Below are 26,182 nucleotides of genomic sequence, written 5' to 3'. Positions count from 1 at the left end.
GAAGGCATTCCCTAACAATGTTTTTATAATGCTCCTGCTTTGTCATTTTTATTATCACTAATAAACAATACTCATTTAAAAGGAATGAAATCTAGCCATCTGTAATTTCGATAGGATAGTAATCTAACTAAAACTGGAAAAATCTAATAATCATTCCATTGTTTCTTCTGATATACTTGCAGGAACAATATGCATTAGTGAAACCCTGCTTATATGTTTATGCAATGCTGATGCTTTTGGTTTTATTAAATATGTATTTTTTTCTTATTAAGAAACTTGATCATTTTCCTAATAGAGGGCATCAAGCTGAAGGGGTCAAGCTCTAGGTTACTTAACTTTTATTCTTTTTCCACATCTAGACTTATATGTCCAAAAAGAACACTGAAAAATAATATTTGCTGCTTTGCCATGAGCTCAACAGAGAAGTATGTTTATAACTACCCTCTCTTAATGCTATATTGTCTGGCATATTTCCATTTTTTTTTCTTTTTCCTTCTAAGATGTTTATTTCACTGTACAGTTTCCCCTTCTTATGATGTCCCCTTTGCAACATCACTTATCCCACATTACTAGGAGTGGTTTGTACCTGTGTGTTTGGGAGTCTTTTGAAGTTTGAATCACATTGTTCACATTAATATATTTTTACATAAATCATTGAGCTTTCCCATTTTTTAAAGAGAAAAAGGTTTCAAATATACCAGCAGAGAAAAACCGCTCTGAATTATACAATATGTGCTTCAAAAATCCTGAACAAGATATACTTTAAGTGATTCTTTTTATATTCTTCAATCTTACAGATATATTATTCTCATTCAGAATATAGTGGATTTGTTTTATTTTAGCTTATGACTTTTTTCTTATTATTACAATTTTGGCATTATCTTTTTTTCTATACCTTTTTAAATTACATTACTTTGTGTATGTAAATACATTTTAAATATGCAAGTAAGAAACTACTATGATGTACAGATGCAGCCATTCAAAATGCACGGTACAAACCCGCGGTACGGGAAAGCCACCGCAGGGCATCGCGGTAAGTGATTGGCTGGCCAAAATGACCGACAGGGGCACTCGTGGTGCATTGGTTGTTAGTGAAAAGATTCAATCATTTAATCTCTTTACTGTGCATATTTTAATCCGCTTAGTATTGAATATTTATATGAAATTTTACCACTAAAGGGAAATTTTAGTAGCTTAGCATAAAAAGAAGAGGAGCATAATGCATCTGAAGGTCATAAACGATATTAATTTAGGAACATAAACATTACTGTATGTAAACTGTACTGTGTATGGCTGGTCTTGGTAGTTTAAAGAAAAAATACACACCAGTCTTCCATTTCTCCCTAAACATTTTAAGCATGAAAGTTTTATGAAACGGTACCCAAATATGTGATTGCTGTATAGAATGAATTTTAACTTAAAAAAATTATTTAACACGAAAATTAAGCTGTTTACATCTTCCGCTTGAGAACATAGTCACCCGTTGCTACCCAATGCAGAAACACAGCCACTAACTAACAAAGAGAGGACATTAGCTAGCCAATATGATAAAGAAATAAATGATTATTTTGTTTATTTCTTTTGCACATTTATTTGAACATTTCCATCGATTGTACAAGCACTTGGAAACGCCCGTTTTCCATGTAAATAGTTTTCTGGTTCCGCACCCCGCACCAAACAAATTTATATTTCTAAATATCACAACATCATCGAATTTAAGTCATTTTAATAACAATGAATAGTCACCTATGCGTTACAATATAAACATTTATATTGATTTAAATCGCGTTTAAATCGCCTTTACTTAAAACCCATAAATAAAGCTGATACTGTTTAGACTTTTAATTATTTAAAACTGTATTACAGCAGCACAATGCACAATGCAACGTAAATCACTATCTTTGTCTTCTGCGTAATAATGTTCACCTCTCTGTCCAGCAAATTAACAATAATAATAAAAATGAACTTTATTGTATATGACGCCTTTAAAGGTGGCTCCTCAAAGCGGTTTACAGGATAAAAACAATAACAACAATAGTGTTAGGCTGGGCAAACGATTTTTTTTTTATAGAAATACAAAATGAGATATAATGATGTGTTCCAGCTTAGACATTAACGAAGAGCATAACACGTGGGCGGCGTAGCGGTCGGCTCTGGGTTTCCCATCTACTGTATACCGATACACTGCAAGTACAACCCCCCTCTCTGTGGGAGTGCTGGCTGTGACGAATTAAACCGGTTTCACAGGTATTTTCAAAGTAGAAGGGGGCGAGATTTCCAGCGAAAGACACCTCCCCCCCTCAAAAACCCAGTAAGTACAGTACTTACTAGTTAAGAAAGCTAGGCTCCTCAATGAAATCGCTTTAACATGCTAATGCGTTGGTGTAACAGTCCGGGCGTGGCAAGCTTCTAATGTCAACCTGACTACGGTGAAAGGAACCCTTCTTTCATTTGAAGACAATGAACATATTCTAGCCCTAAATGAATTAATAGCAAACATGGTTTACATAAAAGACATTTTTCCAAGAAAGTTTAGCCTTTGTCACTAATGAAACCACTAAATAAAGACATAAATATAGAAATCTTAAGATTTTTAAAATACATGACTTTGCTAAACTTTATTTAAAAATAAAAACGATTACAAACGCCAGCGGAGACAGAGAACAGGGGAGGGATGTTGGTTTTGCATAAGGGGCGGGGCTATGGAAATGAGGTCTATTTGGGAATGTGGAGTTACATGTTCTGGCTGTTTGTGAATTATCATTGTTGAGAATGGAGTGTTGAGGTATTGATTTTGTGTAATGCTTTATGTTAAAAATTGAGGTGGATTTTGTTTATGATAAAGAGGATAAACTGGGATGGGAGGAGGGTTTGGTTTTGCATAAGGGGCGGGATTATGATAATTGGAGGAATTTGAGAGAGACCTCTTATGTCAGGCGTAAGCGATAACAGTATCAGCTTATGTATGGGTTGTAATTTAAAAAAAAGTCAAAAACCACACTCAAAATGCAATTTAGCGCTTTTAGATACGTGATTCCATGTTTTTCTTTAATCCCTGGTGGGACTGGGCGTCCATAAGAATCAAGTTATAGGTTTCATTGCGCTTTGACAGAAACCAAATTATATCATTTTTAGTTTCTTTAGATACACGATTCCACATTATATTCCCTATTAATCAAGTTCTAAAAGTATGCTTGTTGACTCCGGTATCGAGCATATTCGCAGAAAAGCTTAAAACTACCACTTTTTATACACATGTTATTTCACGTTAGTTAAAGACTGCGATGCTTAAAATGTTTAGGGAGAAATGGAATACTAGGGTGTATTTTTTCTTTAAAGTACCGAGACCGGCCATATACAGTTTATATACTGTATGTTTATGTTCCAAAACTAATATTGTTTATGGATTTCACACACGTTATGGTAAAATTCCATATAAATATTCAATACTTAAACGGGCACAGTAAATAAATTAAATATACATATACATACTGTATACAGTACAGTATACATGTTCCCAAATCAATATCTTCTATGAGCATGTGAAAGGCATGGTGAATGTGGACCAGGGCAATACTTTGAGTTTACAGCTTGTCCAAGGTCATTCATTATACTGTAAATACTATTAGTAATATCTTCGGTAAAGACTTTGATGGCGACAGCTCAAACATACTCCCCCCCTCCCTCTCTCGATTCATTTCAATTTAAGGTGCTTTATTAGCATGACAGATGGGTACAATCAGTGTTGGGTATTTGCTTTGTAATCTGTATTGCTTTGAGATGCCACTTTTAAAGGTGATATATAAAATCAAGGCTTTAACTTGCTATTTAACGTCCTATCCGAGCCCGAAAGTATTATAATATGTATCTTTATAGCAGGTGGTGTACAGCTTTTTAGTATAGATTACACTTTTCTGAAATGTATTTAAAAAATAAAAACAATTACAATCTAATCTTTCCACGTTTGATCCCAAGATCCCAAGAAAAATAAATCTAAACGGGGAGAAAGCTATGCTGAAAGTTTATTAAGATACTTAGAAGACAAAGATATCAATTTATGTTGCATTTGTCTGATTGTGAATAAAAAAACACATATATTTAAACACGCGTTTGCAATTTAAATCAAAACGCGATTTAAATCAATATAAATGTTTATATTGTAACGCATAGTTGACTATTCATTGTTATTAAAATGACTTAAATTCGATTATGTTGTGATATTTAGAAATATAAAAGTCAATTAATTGTCCATAATATTGCTATTCTATTCTAGTTTTTCAAAGAAATGTCGCAGTACACGAATATAATCATATCGTTATTAATTTCTTTAGATACGCGATTCCATATTATATTAGCAGAAAAGCTTAAAACTACCACTTTTTTACACGCTATTTCACATGTTAGTGTGACTTCGATGCTTAAAATGTTTAGGGAGATATGGAATACCGGTGTGTATTTTTTCTTTAAAGTACCGATTCCTGGAATCTGACTGGCTGACACCCTTCTGAAGTGGTTCCATAATATCTGGTATACGGAAAAGAAAGCGTTGATTTTATGAAAAATCAATTATGAAATTATGAAACGCTCTGTTAAAAGCAAGGGAGTTTTTATGTCCGTTGCAGTAAAAGAAAATGCCTGACAAAGTAGGGCTTGGACAGATTCCTTTGCTTGTACAAATGTGCTAAAGAAATTAGCAAAAAAAGTCATTCCGTTATCATTCCTTTATCGTATTGGCTAGCTAATGTCCTGTTTGTCAAAGAAAAAACTAAAAGTATTTTAGTTTAAAATGACGGTTAGAAAGAATGTGGACCAGCGTAATACTTTGAGTTTACAGCTTGTCCAAAGTCATTCATTATTAATACTATTAGTAATATCTTCGGTAAAGGCTTTGATGCATAAATATTTCTGATAAAGGTAGGTTGTGTACTTTTGTCCAACTGAGCAATCTTGCTTTCATAAAATATACCAACTTTTTAATGACTGATGATTAACATGCTGTAATACACAGTTTAAATTTAAAAGCTCAAATGCTGTACATGAGAGGTTAAGCTTTATTGGCTCCTCCTGGCGGTTTTACAAGGTGATTCCGGATACTTTCCGGCTTGATGTCAAATGACGAGATATACCGCGTGATACTGCGTTTTGATGCGACACGCCCACCGGGGTATACCGCGAAATACCCCACCCATTTTGAATGGCTGCATCTGTACCATGATGTATGAGCATTGCACTGCTTACTGAATTAAAACTGGTAGTTCTGTAAACTATAAACAACCCATTAGATATTTATAGAAAATAAATTTTAACTATAACTGCCTTCATAAATAACATCAACTGAGAAAATAATGCTTTAAAATATCTGTAATATTGGAACATAATACAGGCATGCTAGCATAGAGCTTGGCTGTAACCTGGAAGAGAAGGATGAATCATTTCAATTAGTTAAATTCAATTTGCTCATAAATGGAAAAACATTTGTAGCTTTATCACTCTAAGAAGAACAGACACGTTGGTTAAGTAATTGTACAAAAGCGTAATTTGAGCATTTTGCCTTTGATCTTTGGTTTGGAGGTTTCCATGCCACTGAAGGTTTTAAATATTAACATTTAATAAAACATGTATTTATTTTTGGCCTCTCAGACCATTTACATGTGGACACAGAGGTGATCGATTTTTTTTGCCAGTCAGATAGGGTTTTAAACTTAATGGGAACTTGCTTTCAAATGCAAAAATCTAATAGATTGTTTGAAGCATAAGATTGCTGATATGCTTTTGTTCTAACTGGAAAACTGCATAGGTCACCGTGACATTAATTAAACTTCTTTGTGTGGGTGTTCTCAGTATCTATCTGATTTATTATAGAAAAGAGACAAATAACCATCCTTGGATGTTAGATATTGCTGGTTTACTTTCAGAAATCAGCTCTTAATGTGGAAATAGTTCTAGAATGTGATATAATGCAAGGGTTAGGAAGATATCTGTTAAGCTCCTTAACTATTTATATTCATTATGGCTTTGGTCATTTTCACAAGAAGACATTGATTTATATTTGAGGTGTGTGAGGCACAGCCTCATTACACATAGTGATATTGTAAATCAGCAGATAATTACAGCATACATCATATGTTTCAGGGCAATATTTTCACTTCAGATGATTTTTGTAATTTTCAATCACTGAGCCCAAGACCATGTAAAATTAAAAAGGGGTTTTGGAACTCAACTAAATTTCTTCCATTTCTGCTAGAAATACATGTACTAGCACACAAGATAGAAAACATGCATCATATTTACACTGTTTTCTGATAAGATGCCTTGTTTTGGGGAATTAAATAATTTATTTTGATGTATGCACAATGCATTTAAATTTTCTTTTTTATCGATGTTGGTGGAATTGATTGTTAAATCTCATTGATCGAAAAGCTTCTGGTCTTTCTCTACCATATAGAAATACTGTGCATGCACCAAATTTATCTTTTCTATAGCAACATTATGATTTGTACAGATTTATAAAATGCACCACATTGAAATATTGTAATATGGTCTTTACATTTTATGATAATGAACAACTTTTAAATTAAAAATTCATCAAACACACTTAGACACAAGCAAGATTACAATTACTTGTTCATTAACCTTTAGAAAAAAAATAGAATAACTGAAAGTAAGATTATTAACTTTTATGTATAAAGTGCCTTTCCAAACCAAGGACGCTATACATAGTGATAAAGAAGATGACAAAAAAAGTACAATACAAAATTTTAACAAAAACATACAATCAGACACAGGCCCTAGTAAAAAGGTGAATTTTGATTTAAAAAACGGCCCTAGTAAAATGGTTATTCAGATTTAATGAGAGTCAAAGAATTTGTTTCTCGAAGATCTGGGGAAAGCGCATTCCATAATACCTAATAAAGGAGCAGTGACAGAAATAGCACAGTCACTAAAGCTCCGAGATTTAGTCCTAGGAACCATGAGCATAAAAACAGCCTTGAGTGTACGGAGCCTACACTCCAGGGAAGGAGTGTAAACATGGAGGAGTTCAGAGATGTACTGTGTGATGAGCCAGATTATTTAAAGCCTAAAAGTCAGTAACAGGATCTTGTATTGAATATGTGACTTTATTGGTAACAAATGTATACACTTAAGTGTAAATGTATATTTGAAACCTAAAAAAAGTTAAGTAAATTCCAGCAAAGTAATATTATTTTTCTTTGTTTTTTCCACTCTTAAACTGAGTTCTGGATTTCAGTAACACAAAATGTTACTTGTATTTACAAGTATATGGAAATGAGATGGAATAAAACTAAATTATTGAGTAAAGTTGACCTGAAAACTTGAAAGACAAGTGGCACAGCATGAAAATCCAAATTAGGCAGAGAAATACAAAGTCAATTAAGAATTCCATTAATATACTCCTGACTTCTAACCAAACTGGTGAGCATCCAGCCTTTGAAAATATCCAGAATGCTTCAAATCTGATTTGCTCCATTTGTAGGCCTTGTAATTTGCTTATCTTTCTCTTTCTAAAATAGGAGGAATATCCGGACAATAAATAACTGTAAGTGAAAATGCTATGGAGCAAGCTGACTTTTTTCTATAAAATAACTAAACTTATCTCCCCTCATTTTTTCTAAATAACAGAAATAGATGGATATCATTATATATATTTTACTATTCATATTGGTACCATTTATATATTCTTGTCTTGTTCTGTTGAATCTGCCAGGATTAATATAATCTGATCTGAAAATTCAATTATAAGTCTTTTTTCTTCTGAAATATTATTAACGAAAACTATAAAATATATTAAAATTAGATATGTTACTTTTACTTATGGCTAATTTTTGTGTTTGAAATACTATATAATACATGGCTATAAGCTGAAATTCATGTTCTCCCAATTGTCCTAATACAGTATATTATTTTTGATATTAGCTAAACTTCATAAAACATGTAGATTAAGATCAATCGGTTCAAATCTAATAAATTGCCACCAGCTTGTTTAATATTACACTTATTTTTTTAACTGAACCAGAATAAAACTCATATTTATGCACAACATTATCAGACCTTAGGTTTTGCATGCAAACAAGCAGTGTCCTCATCATTTCTTTATAAAAGAGTTATGTTAATATTATTAAATTTAAATATGGAAATAAGATTTACTGTGTTCTTATTATCATATACTTAATATTCTTATGTCTATTTTACATAATCTATCACAGTACATGACCAATGACCAATTGTAATATCACAAACTCAGTGTTACAACTGGATTAAGTAATCTATTTTGACATTTTAACTGGACTTATGTTTCCTGTTTTAACTTTTATTTATACCATATAAAAGATGACACCACTGAGTCACTGGGGTATGCACAAACGTCAAATCATCTTAACTTGTTTGTGAGTTGGCATTAGAAAAAAATTAATATGACTAACACATTAAAGATGATTTCTTAGGTTTAGGAGAGACAACATATAAACTCACAATGAAGAGTTAGATGCTTTTAATGCTAAACACAACTCATTTCCTTTCCAAGCTTCTTATTGAACAGGCTCGACTTAGCCTGACATCATTTCTTCAGAAGCAACCTCATCCCACCTGATGTATAAAAAAACAACATAAAAGGTTAACAGAGTTTTCTTGACTTTTCTATGAAGGGAACATTACCCCGAGCCCGAACTGAACTGAATCCCGAATATCTGGACCTTCGATCCCGGGCTGAACTGAATCCTGAATACTGGACCCCATGCACACCCTTAGTGAGTACTAATGGTCCAGTTTCTCTAGATGTTCATTGTTTTAACGGCATCTAATTTAGTGAGAATGTGTTTTTATTTTAGTTTCTTGCACACAAAGAAAGTAGAATTGTTTTGCTTCATAAGTTATTTGTATCCTATCTTTCATAATTACATTATCATAACAATATCAGAAGGAACAAAATATACCTTTTTAGAGTAAGAACAAATGGCCTCCAAGTATATTATTGTATTATATTTCCATGCTAACAAAAGACTTGCTTTTGAATCAGTTTACATTAAAATGTATTATTTTTGCTTTGTTTCAAAACAATAGTATGGGTATCATGAAATGCATTATGTGGACTTCAAGAGATTAGTTTCACAGCGTTTTTCTTAAACCACAATTTCTTCTTTGTCCATTTCATTTCATATCCATTTAAATACACCTTTCCTCTCTTTTTTAGGTTCTCATTCTCATTTTCTAATATTTAAGACTTCCAATCTAAAAACTCCAAGGAGGATTAGCTAACCTCACAAACATTTCCTCCATTCTAACCAGTAAATAGCTACAGTAGTTGAACAAACAATACTGTATGTTTCAAAACATTTTTTTTCTGTTTCTGAATACAATCTCTATGTGCTATTACATTTGGTCTGCTACTTAATGAATGTCACTGACACTTGATTAATTCAAAGCTTTAACATAAATCTAGATGTCAGCCTATGCAGTTCGTATTTTGTGTTTTTATATCAAGTACTAATATTAGGGGAAGCTGGTGACACAATGGTTGGCATTGGTGTCTTGTATCACTGGTTCCCTGGGGTCAGTTACAAGGTGTTTTCTGCATGGAGTTTTTATGTTCTGTCCATGTTTGCATGGGTTTCCTCTGGGAGCTCTGGATTCCTCCCCTAGTTCAAATACATACTGGTAGGAAACTTGTCTTCTGGGAAAATTGACCCTGGTGTGAATCTGTACTTGTTTGTGTCTGTGTGTGTGCTGTGAAGGACCGGCATCCCATTTAGGGTGTATCTCACCTTGCTTTGGATAAGTTATAAAATGGCTGGATGGTAATATTAGTGAATGCATACTTTAAGTTTCAGAATTAATTCAAATCTTGAGCCAAAACCTGTATTTTTTCTTTATATGGTAAAAATGTCATTATCTCATTAATTATCTTCTGGACTGATAGTGTTGCTTTGAGAAAATGTGTAATCAGGTTTGAAACATTTTAGAAAAAAATAATAGTTGTTATTTTTTTTATTTTCATGCGATTTAGCAAAAATAGACTCTTACACAAGTGATTACATTTCAAAAATTAAATAATTGGAAAAACAGTACACGTACTGTATCACATAACACAGTGATAACTAAAGAGTCTAATTTATGAGCCAATAAGCTTAACTAACTATTTGGACAACAGGTAAATATGTTACAGGTTTGCATTTTAGAATTAGTTCCAAATCTGGCTGCCCACACAGTTGGGACATCACAAATACGCTTGCCTAAGATGTAATAAGTTCTGTGTGTCTTGTAGTTACCTTCCTAGTATATTTTAATCCTCCTGGTTATCCAATAAGGATTCACTGGACACTGCATATTTCAAGTTGCATTAGTCATGCTTCTACATTTCTGCAGTAAGGAACAGTTTCAATTAAAAGGCTAGAGTTCAAACACTGCTCCACCCAACTTTCTCCAAAGTCATAATGCATAAAAGGGTTATAGGTACAGTATACTGAAATGCATTATTTGCTGATGATTATTGAAATACACTGACACCAATTAAAAGCTTCAATTATATATGCCGCTATGCAGTATAACTGCCACTGCTTGTTTGAAATCAGACAGATTCCATAGCTATGTATTAATGCTTTCCTTTTCTCATTACGAGAGTCTCCAGTTTAGATTACACATAAAGTAGCATCCTGTTTTATTACCTGCCAAAGTATGGCCTAGTAATGCATTGGTGGTATTTTGAGATTATGTGTTGGATACTGTGAAGGGTTTATCATTCATGTTCATATTTATATTTTTTTCCTGCTATAAACTAGATGATTATTGGTATCTTCATTCACAGATTCACAAAGTAATGACATACAGTATGTGTATTGATATACTGTGTCCAAAACAAATTCCTTCATGTAGCCAAAAGAATCAAATTTATATCAACAATATATAAGTACATTATTTTTTATTATGATTATTTTATCTATTAAGACTTACGTAATGTAAAGAGACTCACTTTATGTAAAGAGAATTCTCATTTGGGGTATGGAATCTAATAAATAAATACTTTCTGTTCATTGTACAATCTTTGTTGGGTAAATTGTTAAATTTAAAGAAAAAAGTGTTATTTGCCCTCAATCCCAGATGGAATTTAATGTTGTAGAAGACAAATGCATGTCTTCACAGTAGTACAACCACAAGTCCCCTGGGAAATAAGTCTCATTATTGGTCACTTCAGGACAGTAGTATCATCCAGACTTAGCCTATTTAGTTATCAGACAGATGTTTTATTCTGTTAGTGTTCGATAATTCTTCTCCCCAGGCACCCAGAGTATACAATTGAAGAGGTGTCTTGTGCTACTGGCTAAAATGCAGACTGACTATCAATAGGCTTTCACATCTGGAGATGTCCATTTCCGTATCAGTAGAATTATGTGACCGAATATTTAGTTTATTGGGCTAAAAAGTACTAGAATATGATTACTTGGTCAGATCTTGGAAAAATATGAAAATGGATTCAAACTCATTGAAAGGTATCCAGTCTATTGTATGTCAGTTAATATGAAATATTCCACAAGCAAATGGTAGTATTCTGTTTTGCAGAAACACTACTCTTAACAGTAGACAGACCGATGAAATGTTTAGGGTCTTCTATGTGGTTTGAAACCTTCTATCACGGATAATTTCAAGAAACATTGTCATTTTTTTGGAATAATACTGCTATTCCTCCAATTTTATATGACTAGCTGTCTCACAAAAGGCATTGTGTCACTAAATGCTCATAATTTTCAAGGCATGATAAACAGCAATTATAATGTTTATTAAATAACTTGGTCCTTCTTACCAAATACATGTTTTCAATGCAACAACAAAGAAATGACTAAAATATATAGATATTATTATTTTACTTTATACCATCTATTACTAATGCATTCTACAGTACCTAGGTATAATACTTTGTACTTGCTACAATAAAATGAAAAGCGTATGTTAAAAATACCACAGACATCACTAATAAAAACTACATATTCAACTTGACATTAATTCTGTTGTAACATAGTTACATTTTGGGCAGCTTTCTACAGTATACGCTTTTTATGATACCAGGACATCAAAATGTGTAAAAAGCTAAAGCTTGTTACATTCATCCCTGAAACACAATGTAGAATATGAACATGGGCCTCTTTGTTTTAAAGTTATTCAACTAACTAATTATTAACTATTTTCTTCCAGATCATGCACATACTGATTAGTCTCAAAAAATGAAAAGTTTTTCTTTGTAAAATAAAAACACTTAAGATGTTAATTTTAACTCACTTCTGAATACAGCTGTCTCACATGTGGCAACTTTAGTGAAAATACAAGCACAAATAGTATGTATCATGATGCCTGAGGACAATAAAACTTTATTTTCTAAGTAATAGCTGTTTTGGATGTTTGGTGAATGAACTCAACAAAGAGAAACATTTGAATTCCCCTTTTTCTAAAATATTAATACTGTATTTCTGTATGTCTCCAAATATCTCATGTTTGCTTTTGCCAGTACAAAAACAGTACATGTTAATATAAAAAACAATACTGTAATTTGTTGTGTAGTTCTGAAAATCTACATAATTTTCCAGGTCATATCATTGTAATGACACATCCTAAAATACAGGAGAAATAGTAAAATCACATCATCCTAAACTGTGACATTAATGCTGTGGAAAATAATAACAAAAACATGCATTAGCTTATAATCAGTGAATTTAAGTGTATACATGTTTGGTTAATGAAATTGTTAGACACTTTTCCAACCACTGCTCAGTTTACAAGTATTTATAAATCATATTACAAATAACTGAGCCCTTAACATTATTTCCAAAATGTTTTAATCATTGCTGTGTAGACTTTGTATAATCTCTTGTTGTTTGTAACATATTCAGCAGTTACCTGAATGAAATGATACACAATATGCCATTTAAGTACAGTGTGGTGAAAAAATAAGTACATCCCCTTAAAATGATATGGTTTACCATATTTAAACATGTTTGACCTTCAAATAGTTATCACGAAGTCCTAAAAGTAGATTAAACTAACAATATTTCATAAATAACACATACAAATTCTACTTTATCATTATTTATCATAAAATCAGCCAACATCCAATATATCTGTGTGAAAAAGAAAGTGCATTCTTAGTTCTACCTTCTCTATTAAGAAGGTATGTAGCACCAGGTGCACAAAAATGTGCAATCATTAATTGATCATCAAGGAAGTGATTCCACCTTCTACCACCTTCCATCAGTTTGTTACGGGGACACTTAAAATATGTCATTGCATATTTACAGTATTCACACTCCATTGAATTATGCTTTCCTTTCATCTTAATGTTTGCTGGCAGCCTAGGACAACTGAACTCCTGTAGACAAGGAAAAAATGCATTCTATTTACAGGTTTAGATGGATGTAGTAGAATATTTCTTGGTACTGGCATTGCCTGCCAAATGCTTTAGTCATAAAATCTTTGTCTCTCATAGAAATTGCATTAAAGGAAAACACAATTCACAGGACCAAAGCTTTCCATACTGGTGCTTTTGATGAAGGGAAATCTCTATGTGACCATTTCCATATCAGTAGAACTGTGCCACCACAGTGCTTCGTAGTAGTCCCCTTTGGAATTGCAGATTAATTCAGTTGTATGAATGAATACAAAGTACCACACAAAAAAGTATTTCCAATGGAAGGGATGGAAGCGTAAGAGAGGCAATAAGCCATCTTTTTAAAAAAATTATAAATACCAAATTTTATTAAAATCTTACACACAAATCATCTCAATTTACTATTCTTTTAAGTATAAAATTATTTTTTATTTCAATATTTGCTTATGTTCATGGGAATCAGAGAACAATTTTAAACAAAGCATTGTGATAAAATCTGTTTAAGACCTTTTATTCTTTCTTTGTCAGAATAAGGAAGACCAAGGTGTTTCAGATATCTGTGTCAACTCTAGGGTCACAGCTATTAGGGCCCTGGGGGAGCTAAATAGAATTTCTAGACAATGTCTCTTGCTGACAGGAGGCACTTTCCTTTCCGACAGACGTGGGCAAAAGTCCCCTGATACCCCTAGGATAATAATTATGCCTTCTCTTGCTTGGAACCCTAATGCACTAGTGAAATGTTTTTTATTGTACAAATGATTAGTTCCCCCCTTGTGGTGGGGACAGCTCCTTTTATTTTTTTTAACATTCAAAATTGATCAACCCAGACATTATCATTGTTACATTCTCTTACTTTATGTATTTTTCACATTCTGCTTTAAACTCTATTTTAATTGTATTGAAAGAAAAGCTGGAAAATGCTGTATAAAGTAGCTAATTAAAGTGCAAATGTTTTGTTTTCTGGTGGTAATATTTTAACTGTGTCTGAAAATATAGCTTTATTTGTATTCCACTAGCATCTACAGTATATCACATAAAGTGTTGCAGAAGTATATAATTAAAGGCCTAGTTCCTTCTGGGAGTGTGGAGACATGATAAACCATGAGACTAAAGTTTTTCTTTCTAACTCTCTTTAAAACTGATAGCAGTAGGGCATATTTATTCAACTAAATAATCAGTTCTAACTGTTCATACATGTTAGTGTGATTACTAATTGTGTTATTTGTAATTACCATAATTTCCCCAAAATCAAGCTTTAAACTCATGTGGCAACATGAGATAAGAAAGATAAAATTGACCCCAACTATAACCTTCAGTTCCTTAAAAAAGTCTACATTTTTTGTATTAATAATAATAGATCATTTTTTCCAGGACACGTAGAATGTATATACAGTACAATACACAAATACATACTGTAAACTATGTTGAATATGGAATAATTGTTCATACACATGTGCCATGTCGATATTTTCAAAATGTATTCTACCATGAAAAAAAACTGTCTAGAAGGAAATATTGTCAGAAATACAAAACATCATTTTATAGTTATTCTGTATTATTTTAGTAAAATAATAGTTAAAGATGAGGTTAGAATAAAAATATTTTGATGTCATATTATTAATTTCATTTGGAGAATGACAGCTTTTAAATAAATATAATGAATTATATTTCATATAAGAGAAATTACCTCACACAGACTGTGCACCTTGATTTCTCGATTTTATTATAGAACACAGAAGTTTAAAATAGTAACTCCCTGGTCCCAGGCAAAAAAAAATCCAGGGTGGTCCAGCAAATAGGGAAAAAACATGTAAACCATTATCCCCTAAAAAAGACATGATTAACAACAGGGGAGTTTTTAGAAGACTAGAAAATAGCAGATGTGGTACTTTTTTGTTAATTAAACTGTTAGGATTGAGCACTTGTAATTTAAGACTATCAGAAGTTAGTCTGACTTCCATATTATGTAAAAATGTTTCAGATATTAAGAGCCTAACTATATGAATATTTGAATTGCAACAGTATATCAGGGTCGGTCATATAGAATAAGATCAATCTGAAATAGAGTGATTCTGGTGTTACTTAGGCTTCCAAAAAACTTTTGATGAAGTGCAATATGAAAGTAAAATTATTACCTAGAGTATGTACAGTATGTGGTTATAGGATTGGTTAGAAATAGAAAACAGAATGTACTTGTCTAGAGTGTTTCTGTATTGGAGGGAATGACATGGAGGAGTATGCCAAAGTTCAATACTTGGACAATTGCAGTTTAATATGAATGATATTAATAATAGTTTTATGAATTACTTCACATTTAAAAAACAAGTAAACATGTCCAAACCATAGACACAAACAGCATGGTAGAGTTAATTAAAAAGTAGAACTACTCTGCAACTAATATATAATAGTCGCATGCATTCACATGTTTTGGTCATTGCTCAGTAAAACAAAACAAAACAAAAATTACTTATTGTTTTTGAAGAACACCCTGGATCCACCTTAAAATGCATCTTAAAAGTGACATTATTATATACAGTATTTAAAAAATAATTTAATAGAAATTCAGTGACATTATGATCTGTTTATATAATGCTCAAGTCAAACCCTATATAGAATACTGCATTCTCTTCCGGTCAAATATCACATATACCAAACTTTACAGTAGTCTATTTGAGAAGGTTTAGAAGTTAATGTTTATAAAATGAAAAAGACAAAATAAGTTGAGTAAAACAAAGTTGAGAACAAATGCTATTATTAGACATGATACTGTATACAGTATACTGTATGGACTGTTAATAAAACTCTTCCAGGAGTCACTTAAGACAGGAATGATTGCTACTGAAAAAATATTGCTGAAAAATTGATAATTTTATGTCAATCCATAAGCGGGTGATAGAACTGTAAAAATGCTAGATCAATAACAATAATAACAATAATTAAAACTAAATTATACAACCTTGTTATAGTAATAAGCAGGATAGTCAGCATGAGTTTGAAAAGGTAGGATACATGGATAATGGATAAAAAAGGCATGTGACAGGTGATAGATATATTTAGATTTTCAGAAGACATTTTATAACGTTGAATCTATAGAAAATTAGTGGATATCAAGGAAGCTGTTAGTGTAACAGAATAAATAAGTGTAATCGAAAGTGTAATAGAATAAATACTGTAAGTAAAGTGAATGCTGACAGCTTAGATTTCCCCAGCACTCTGTACCCACAACCTTGAGACCAGATATTATGCTGGTCTTAGAGATCACCAAACAGGTTATCTTACTGGAGCTCACTGTAACCTCAGGAAGATTGTTTGGAGGAGGCCTTTGGAGGAAACTCACTAAGAATGAGGGACTATCGCAGCAAGGGCTGGACAGCAAGGTGAATGCCAGTTGGATACAGAGGTAGCTCAATCACTGTTTAGAACCGTAAGTGCACTGGGCATTGTGAGAGAGAGGAGGAGAAAAGACATCCGGAAAAAAAAAACAAAGCAGCAGAAGAACCTCAAGATGGATCTGGTTAAGAGAGTAGATCCATGGGGATTAGTTTAGTGGCACCTAGGCTGATCAGCCTCAGCTGGGTCACCTGGGGCAGGGTGTATGACGTTGAAAGACCCAAAACAACCAAAGAATCAAGGAACCTCACTGATGATGTGCCTAAGAGCATCAGTAGATGTATTAATTCTGTCCATAGAAGAGCTAACATTTGAAAAGGAGACACGCAGAAGCTTAACCATATTCTGAAAGTAATGTGCTTTCTTGTATTTACTGTACAATAAATATTATATGAAATTTAGACATACTTAAGATTTCTGACTGGAAAAACATAAATTTTAGACACAATTATATTTTTATGTAAAGTACATAATTTATTTAATAATTTTATTGACTGTGACTGTTGTATCAAATTAAACATATTCCGTGGAAAAGGTTGAGTACACATCATCATACTGTATATAATTTTTAAACTTGGTACCTAAAAGTATCTATAAGTATTTAGAGGGCTCTTTTACTGTTTGCTATTGTTTTGTTTTAAGATTCTCGTAAAATATGTTGTAATCTATACTGTATGTTGCTTATGGAGAAATCTTTGTTTCCATATGCTCCATGCAATCTGTACCCTCTTCCAGGCATAAGGCAAATTTGTAAGGAGAACTTATGTCTAACATCAGTGTTTAAATTTAAAAGTTACATAATATCAGTTTGCTGAGTACTATATACAGTACCTTGTGTGAATAAATCTTAAAAATAAACAGAAAATGATTTTTTTTTCTTTGACATCCTTAAAAATATCTTCTTGGCTGACATACTGTACTATACTGTCTATGTATTGTGTTTGTAATTTATATTGATTTATGAAGTATTAGAAGTGGATTTGAAAGCTTGATCTGTTCATTTTGATAAGAGGTAGCTTAAGAAGATAAATTTCTGAATATTTACTCTATCTAAAGTATTTATCTTTTATTTAACTGTAGCCTACTTTCTGTGATTGGAGTATGGGATATGCTGTAGCATTATTTATTTTCATGTCTTTGAGATCTGCATGTCTTTGGGGAAAAACATACAGTATGAAACAGACATGATAATTGTCCATAATTATAATTCTGGTTTTGATCAATACTTTTTTTAAAGTCTTGAATATAAGTAGTTATATGAATATTTTTAATTCCAGGCTCAATACAATATGACTTATATTAATTAACATTATAAGATGTGCCATTGGATTTAATTTCAGGGAAAATTTCTGTTTTTATGCACTCTTTTGGCATTTTAACATTCAATTTGTATTGACAGATGTCAAATTTTCATCCACAAATTAATAATTGTTTCATCTGTCTTTAGCATAGGAACATTCTTAGAGCAAGACTTTTGTTTTTGGACCGGATGCAGAAAAACAAGGTACCAAAAGGAGATATCACATGACACATTTTCAATATCCAGTGTAAGCACTACAGTATGTCTTTATTTTTTGTTTGTGCACTAGTACTTTCCATGTTGTGCCTGAGGGCACCTCATCATTGAATTCATGTGCGTTGCTCAAGTTGGTTTAGATTAAGAATCAGCACAGTGCCTGAATTTGAATGTTAAAGGGTTCAGCAATCTTTGGCAGTCATACTTATTTTTATGTTAGTGAAATATAATTTGGATTGTTGCCATGGTTCTAGGGTGTTCCCATTGTTTATTTTATTTGACTTCATTTGTTAGGTTTTTGTGATGAGATTGATATGTTTCCATTGACTAGCCATGGATTACTTTAGCTATCCTCAAAGTATCTCCTGTTGGGAAAAAAAAGTAACTCTTCACTGATGTATTATGCAAATCTTCTTGTGTACTCAATAACTGCTCAGGCATTTTTCATTTGTACTTCTGAATAATTATTGTGTTTCTCTGTGGCATTAGTATGAACCTCCATCTTCTCCATTTTCTAACCACATCCAATTCAGGGTCACCTGGGAGCTGGAGCCTATCCGGTAAGCAATGGATGCAAGATAGAAAACAACCCTGACCAGACGTCAGTACACCGCAGGATACACACAGACACAAAGACGCACACACTCACACCAGGGTCATTTTTCCCAGAAGCTAATTAGCTTACCAATATGTCTGTGGAATGTGGAAGGAAACTGGAGCACTAGGTTAAAAGCTGTGCAAACATACAAACTCCACTGAGGTAGCACCCTAGGTGTGAAATTGAACCCAGGTCCCCTGCAGCAATGCTAACCACTGACCCACTGTGTCACCCAAAACTCCATCCTTCTTTCAATATAATGTTATGTGGGCAAATGGTTTTAAATAATTCAAGGTTATTTTAATTATTTTGACTTATCATTTTGACTTATTTATCTTTAAACTGGAATTTTAGCTATAAACATAATACACCATAATACATTTAATGGCTCGTAAGTATTTACCAAAGGTTTCCTCTTCCTTGACATTTTTAATTTATAAAATGTATACAATTCATAAATATATTCAAGAGTATTAATTTTTTGACAGAAAATGATTCCGTCAGCATTTTGGAGCATGTTCTGAAGAAAACCGAGATAATGAGAAAATGTTTTTTTTTGTGAATAGGGGACCCATGCCTCTTCTGTATATGTTGCTATCACATAAAGTCCTTGTTGCTGAGGAATATGCATTCTCTGTGGGGGATAATAAAAGAGCAGCAGGAGATTTTGTGAATGCTTTCAAGAACTCAACTGATATTAGTTCAGACATTTTCATGCAGTTCTCATTAGCCTGAGTGTGAATGGCACAACAATTTCCCATAGTTTGCTGTTTGTGTTTTTATGGCTCTGATGGGCAAGGAAATAACATTTCAGAAATGCAGTCTCCATCTGCTGTGGAATTACCATTTTAAAGCACAAAATACAAATGCCTTGAAATTTAAATTTAAAATGTAACATTGCAGGTGTACATTTTCGAGCTTAGTAGCAAATTTTTTTATTTCTACAAATGTATAGCATGCTACAAAGTAGCAGAAATAGCATAAACTCTACCTTCATTTTCAAGAAATCTTGATATGATGAAAGAATTATCTAATATTAAGAGTTCCAAATAACCAGTTTAGCAAACATTAAATGTACTATTTATACAAATATACTATACTAAATATATATTAAATATATATTTTAAACTACAGATTGTTGTATATACTATACTATCCTAAAGCTGGATGTTGATAAATGTACTTACAGTACAGTATGTATTATGTAGAATGTATATGTACAGTAGATAGTAAGATACATATATTTCATCTTGAGGGTACTAACCAACAGCTGATAAAATTGCTAGAAAAAATAAAGAATTTTTCTGGTAATTGCTTTTGGTGCTTTAAATTCAATATCCTGTGACACTGAATAAATAAAGAAATAGCTCTTCATACCTTATATTTAAAATTATTGTTACACTATGACATTTGCAGAGTGCTACATTCAAATTGGTCCATTTGTTTCATGATAGAGGTTAATTTGAATATACTTGTCTGTCATGTTTTTAAAAATTGGATTTTTAAAGTGGCTGTCTAAAAAATATACAAAATGCAGAGTTAATCAGCTTTTCCGTATATGAAATTGCCATTAAGCTGTAAAGCACTCTGAACTTTATGTCTGACAGATGAGACAGGAAAATACATCTTGGTCAGCAACCTCACATTTAATACTTTTCAGTTTATGATTAGCTGTAATCCATCTGGACTTAAAGAAACTAGTAGGCTTTATGAATAAGATGTTGATTCCTTCAGAAAATAGTTTAATACATTAAATTAAAGGGATGGGAGCTTAGTCAAGGTGCAAGACCAAATTAATAAATAAAGAAAATGGTAAAAGAGGAGTCTCCTGTGGTCATCCTTTCCAAAACTGTTGCTCTCTGAAGGCATCATTATCTGGTTTTATCAGTTTATTGACCTAAAACCTGCACCAGAGGAGCCTTAATATTTAGTTGTTCAAGACTGAGCTTATAAGCATGGTCGGGTGAAACAAGACTTTGAAGTAGATTTTCTGTTGAAGGATTACCCCCTAAGGACTTGATTTATATCATATTTTAATCCTTAAATATAATTCATAGACTGTGTCCGTGTGTGTGGGTGGAGAAGGTGTGTTTTTTTGGAAAGAAATAGAAGACTGTGTAGCAATCATCAAATATACACTGGCCATCACTGTCCTGTACATTGATGATGATGGTTTCGGTCTAGTAATAATGTTCTTTTATGTCAAAATTACTGTGTTTTTGATGGGGGGCACCCTTTAATTAAATTTATTAAAACCAGCATATTACTTAATAATGGAATAATAGACTCTGCAGTTATGATTCCCACATAGCCTGTGTATCTTTTTTGTAGTGTTAGGATGAAGCTAGTGTAATATGTTGTAGTGTAATATGTTGTAGTGTAATATGTTGTTCCATAACTTGTGGTGGAAGCTAGAGTTAAAGTTTTAATAATAACAATAATAAATTTTTTTTTTGCTGAATGTATGATATGTTTCATAGTTCAAACTAATTAAAAGTATTAGCTTTTCTTAATTTAAATGTATGAATTATTTAAAAAAACATCTGATTATCAGAGAAACAATTCTGTCATAATATGTATCACAAGCTTCAGATTATCAGGTTCTGTAAATTGAAAGTACTCACATTTTTTAAATTTTATTGGGTGCTGCAATATTTGAAATGATCTTTTTTTTTTTGTTTTGGAAACCATGGTAGTAGTTAAAAGCCTTGATTATTATTAACATTTCAACACCTAAAATATAGTATAATATGGTATTAATTTTAATGTTCCAGAGCTTTTTTCAAACTTTGTTGATTTATTAGTTCTGACAAAATGCATTTAAAGTGTTCCTGATGCATTCCTGGACCATTTCAAAGGAATATTTCTCTTTGGGTGTACAGCTTGAAAGCATGTACGACTGTGGACTTCAGTTTCCTTCTGTGAAACATTTGTCACCATATTTGTCCCACACATTATTAGGAGAGACATTGGCCAAGATTAAATTAAATATCTGACACACTTATCAATCACAATTTACAAGTCCTATACTTAATGACAGCCTGTTGTTCCCCAGGAGCTTCATGACTCTGCACAACAGAAGTACAGGTTAAATAATGTTTGATGGCTCTGAGAGTTGACATTTTTTATTTAATCTGGGACTCTGACCACATAATGTTGTCTCTCTCCATATTATGGAAAACTATTGTACTGTCCTGTGCTTAAAACATAATACCAGAAACCTCTGAACATCCTATTTTGCATTTTACGCCATTACTGAATTTTCACCTTTTGGTCCCAGAGTTTTGTAACACAAAAAGAGCAGAATGTAAAATGTAAAACATTTGTAAGGAGAATATACAAGACAGTTTGATCTTTAAGTTCTAAAGTGAACAACAGAAGGGAACACAACTGTTTTGTTGAATGTTTTTCTCAAAATAATTGGCTTTTACGGGGGTTTTCATACTATAGATGAAAATAAGAACTCTATACATAGGTTTATGAAATGGTTTGTAGATTACAATTTTTAAGTTAGTTTATCAAGAACAGAATCTTATATTTTCTCACCCTCAAACAGACAACTACCCACATTAGCAGGTGCATCAAAATGGCACAATTTGTAAATATAGTATATGAACAAGAAATCACTACAAATTCACTACAATTACAGATGCAGCCATTCAAAGTGCGCGGCACAGGCACGTACCGGAGGTAATTAGCTACGGCCTCGTGCATCGTGACGCGCGATGACGCAAAATACCGCGGTACGTGATTGGTTGACCGACAGGGGCACTCATGGTGCATTGGTCAGTCGTAGAAAGATTTAAATGTCTTTACTGTGCCCATTTTAGTATTGAATATTTATATGGAATTTTACCACTGAAGGGAAATCTTAGTAGCTGAGCATAAAAAGAATAGGAGCATACTGTAACGCGTGTGAAGGCCATAAACGGTATTAATTTTGGAACATAAACATACAGTATATGGCTGGTCTCGGTACTTTAAAGAAAAAATACACACCAGTATTCCATTTCTCCCTAAACATTTTAAGCATCGAAGTCTTTAACTAACGTGATACCGGAGTCAACAAGCATACTTTTAGAATTTGATTAAAAGGGTATATAATATGGAATCGCGTATCTAAAGAAATTAATAACGATATAATTATATTCATGTACCGCAACACAAGAATAGTACACGCTGTACATTGTCTGTTGATAATGTTTCTGTAGGGCTTTTTCAACACTCCTTATGTGACCTTGCCGGTGGCGCTGTGGGTTAGATTCTTGACTCCCACATCACACGGTGGGTTTTCGAATCCAGCCGAAGCCATGACTTTTTTTTTAACAAACATTTCTTTGAAAAAATAAAACGTTTCCCTGGGTCAGAGATTAAATAAAACTTCACTCGCACCAAACAAATTTATATTTCTAAATATCACAACATGATCAAATTTAAGTCATTTTAATAACAATGAATAGTCACCTATGCATTACAATATAAACATTTATATTGATTTAAATCGCGTTTTGATTTAAATCGCAAACGCGTGTTTAAATATATGTGTTTTTTGATTCACAATCAGACAAATGCAACATAAATTGATATCTTTGTCTTCTAAGTATCTTAATAAACTTTCAGCATAGCTTTCTCCCCATTTAGATTTATTTTTCTTGGGATCTTGGGATCAAACGTGGAAAGATTAGATTGTAAATAAAATTATTTTTCAAGCAATGCAACTAACGTCGGGCAACGTGTTTTTTTTAATCCAACATTGACAGCCACATCTTAAATCTTGTCAGTCATCTCTTTTTTCTCTATTTGAATTGTGGCGATTCAAACAACTTGGGATAACAAGTGGTCTCAAAGTCACCGAGCTCACAGAGCTTCAACAACAGATGACAATTTCCTTAGTCCTTCCTTAGTCTTCCTGAAATTGTCAGATTATGAGTGAATAAAAGCATTTTATTAAAAACACGTTTGCGTTTGTTTGGGAGCTATATTAAGTATTTTTCATATGTAAGATATCATGATGTGTTCCTGCTTACACATCGCACGACTTTAAAAGCTAGAAAAACAGGTTTCGATTCACATTATCTCGCCCAGATAATACACAGGGGGGAGGGCAAGCGAGAGAGAGAGAGAGAGGGGGGGGGTGGGCAAGCGAGAGAGAGAGTTTCTTGCCCTCTGTCAAAAAGTAACTGTACTTACTGGGTTTTGGAGGGGGGGGGGGGGGGAGGTGTCTTTCACTGGAAATCTCGCCCCCTTCTACTTTGAAAATACCTGTGAAACCGGTTTAATTCATCACAGTCAGCACTCCTGCAGAGAGGGGGGGTTGTACTTGCAGTGCATCGGTATAGATGGGAAAGCCAGAGCCAACCGCTACGCCGCCCTCGTGTTTGGGGTGCTTATCATTCTCAGTGCATAACAAGGAAGATTAATAAACATGAACATAATCTCATGGTTAAATAGTCAAGTCTAGCCATGTGTGAGTCTAGTCTCACAGAGCTTCAACAGCAGATGACAACTTGTGAGTTCGATTAAGAATGAATAAAAGCATTTCATTAATAACGCGTTTGCGTTTGTCTGGGTGCTGACAAAGTAAAAAACAATTACTTTTTGACAATGAAGAACTGTGTGTGTGTCTCTCTCTCTGCTGGCGTTTGTAATCGTTTTTATTTTTAAATACATTTTAGCAAAGTAATGTACCATAAAAGTATTGTGAGACATATTTGGGTTAATATGTTCAGTGTTCAGTGTGTGGTAATTTGTTTGGTGCGAGTGAAGTTTTATTTAATCTCTGACCCAGGGAAAAGTGTGGTGTGGATGGCTGAGGAGAGAATGCAGGCTCGCGCTGTGTCCGTTATTCTTTTTGTCTTCTTCTGGCTTGGTCGGATAGTTTTTGTTTTTGTTTTATCAATAAAGTTTGATAATCGGCCAGTGAAAGCTCTGTTGTCCTTCACATGAATGCCTGAAACATTGTACCGAACCCAGGATTTTACAGTATTTTATCTTTAAAATACCAATAACAGCAACATACAGTTTACATAATATGTTGATGTTCCAAAATTAATATCGTTTATGACCTTTATGACCTTCTTTATGCTCTTCGTTAATGTCTAAGCCGGAACAATCGTTTGCCCAGCCTAACAGTATTGTTGTTATTGTTTTTATCCTGTAAAGCGCTTTGAGGAGCCACCTTTAAAGGCGCCATATACAATAAAGTTCATTATTATTACTATTGTTAATTTGCTGGACAGAGAAGTGAACATTATTACGCAGAAGACAGAGATAGCGATTTACGTTGCATTGTGCATTGTGCTGCTGTAATACAGTTTTAAATAATTAAAAGTCTAAACAGTATCAGCTTTATTTATGGGTTGTAATTTAAAAAACCGCACTTCAAAATGCAATTTAGAGCTTTCTGGCAAGAGGAGACACCCAAATTAATAATGTAACATGCCACTATTTGTGCATGAATAAGGTTATACTGCTATTTCCTTAGATACACGATTCCATGGTTTTTTTTTTTTAATCTCCGGCGGAACCGGGCATCCATAAGAATCAAGTAATAGGTTTATTCCATGCTGAAAAAAAAGAAGAAAGCAAACACATTCCATAAGAATCAGCGCTTTTATATAGCGCCTTTAAAGGTGGCTTCTCAAAACGCTTTACAGGATAAAAACAACAATAACAACAATATTGTATTTCATTGCACTTTGACAGATCGTCCTTAAATCAATTGTTAATTTAGTTTGACAGTAACCCTAACACTAACCCTATTTTATTTTTTCAAAGAAATGTTTGTTAAAAAAAAGTCATGGCTCTGGTTGGATTCGAACACCCAACATGTGATGTGTGAGTCAGGAAGCGCCACTGGCAAGGTCACATAAGGAGTGTTGAAAAAGCCCTACAGAAACATTATCAACAGACAATGTACAGCGTGTACTATTCTTGTGTTGCGGTACATGAATATAATTATATCGTTATTAATTTCTTTAGATACGCGATTCCATATTATATTCCCTTTTAATCAAATTCTAAAAGTATGCTTGTTGACTCCGGTATCATGTTAGTTAAAGACTTTGATGCTTAAAATGTTTAGGGAGAAATGGAATACTGGTGTGTATTTTTTCTTTAAAGTACCGAGACCAGCCATATGCTGTATGTTTATGTTCCAAAATTAATACCGTTTATGGCCTTCACATGCGTTACAGTATGCTCCTATTCTTTTTATGCTCAGCTACTAAGATTTCCCTTCAATGGTAAAATTCCATATAAATATTCAATACTTAAACGGGCACAGTAAAGA

The 26,182-nt window shown here is 33.0% G+C and overlaps 1 protein-coding gene across 1 annotated transcript in view; it reads left to right on the top strand.

Moving 5' to 3' along the window:
- Positions 1–8,657: 8,657 nt before the first annotated feature.
- The window catches only part of LOC148836014 (protocadherin-9-like), a 283,860-nt gene continuing 266,335 nt past the window's right edge, over positions 8,658–26,182 (top strand). Inside the window, exon 1 of the mRNA XM_088913132.1 lies at positions 8,658–8,765. Within this exon, the coding sequence (XP_088769258.1) occupies positions 8,658–8,765 (108 nt within the window). The remainder of the gene's footprint in view (positions 8,766–26,182) is intronic.

Source organism: Atractosteus spatula, chromosome 4, assembly GCF_055471065.1.
Source record: "Atractosteus spatula isolate fAtrSpa1 chromosome 4, fAtrSpa1.hap1, whole genome shotgun sequence".
NCBI classification, from domain to species: Eukaryota; Metazoa; Chordata; class Actinopteri; order Semionotiformes; family Lepisosteidae; genus Atractosteus; species Atractosteus spatula.
The sequence above is the reverse complement of the archived record's forward strand: the minus strand, read 5'-3'. Positions and strand labels throughout refer to the sequence as shown.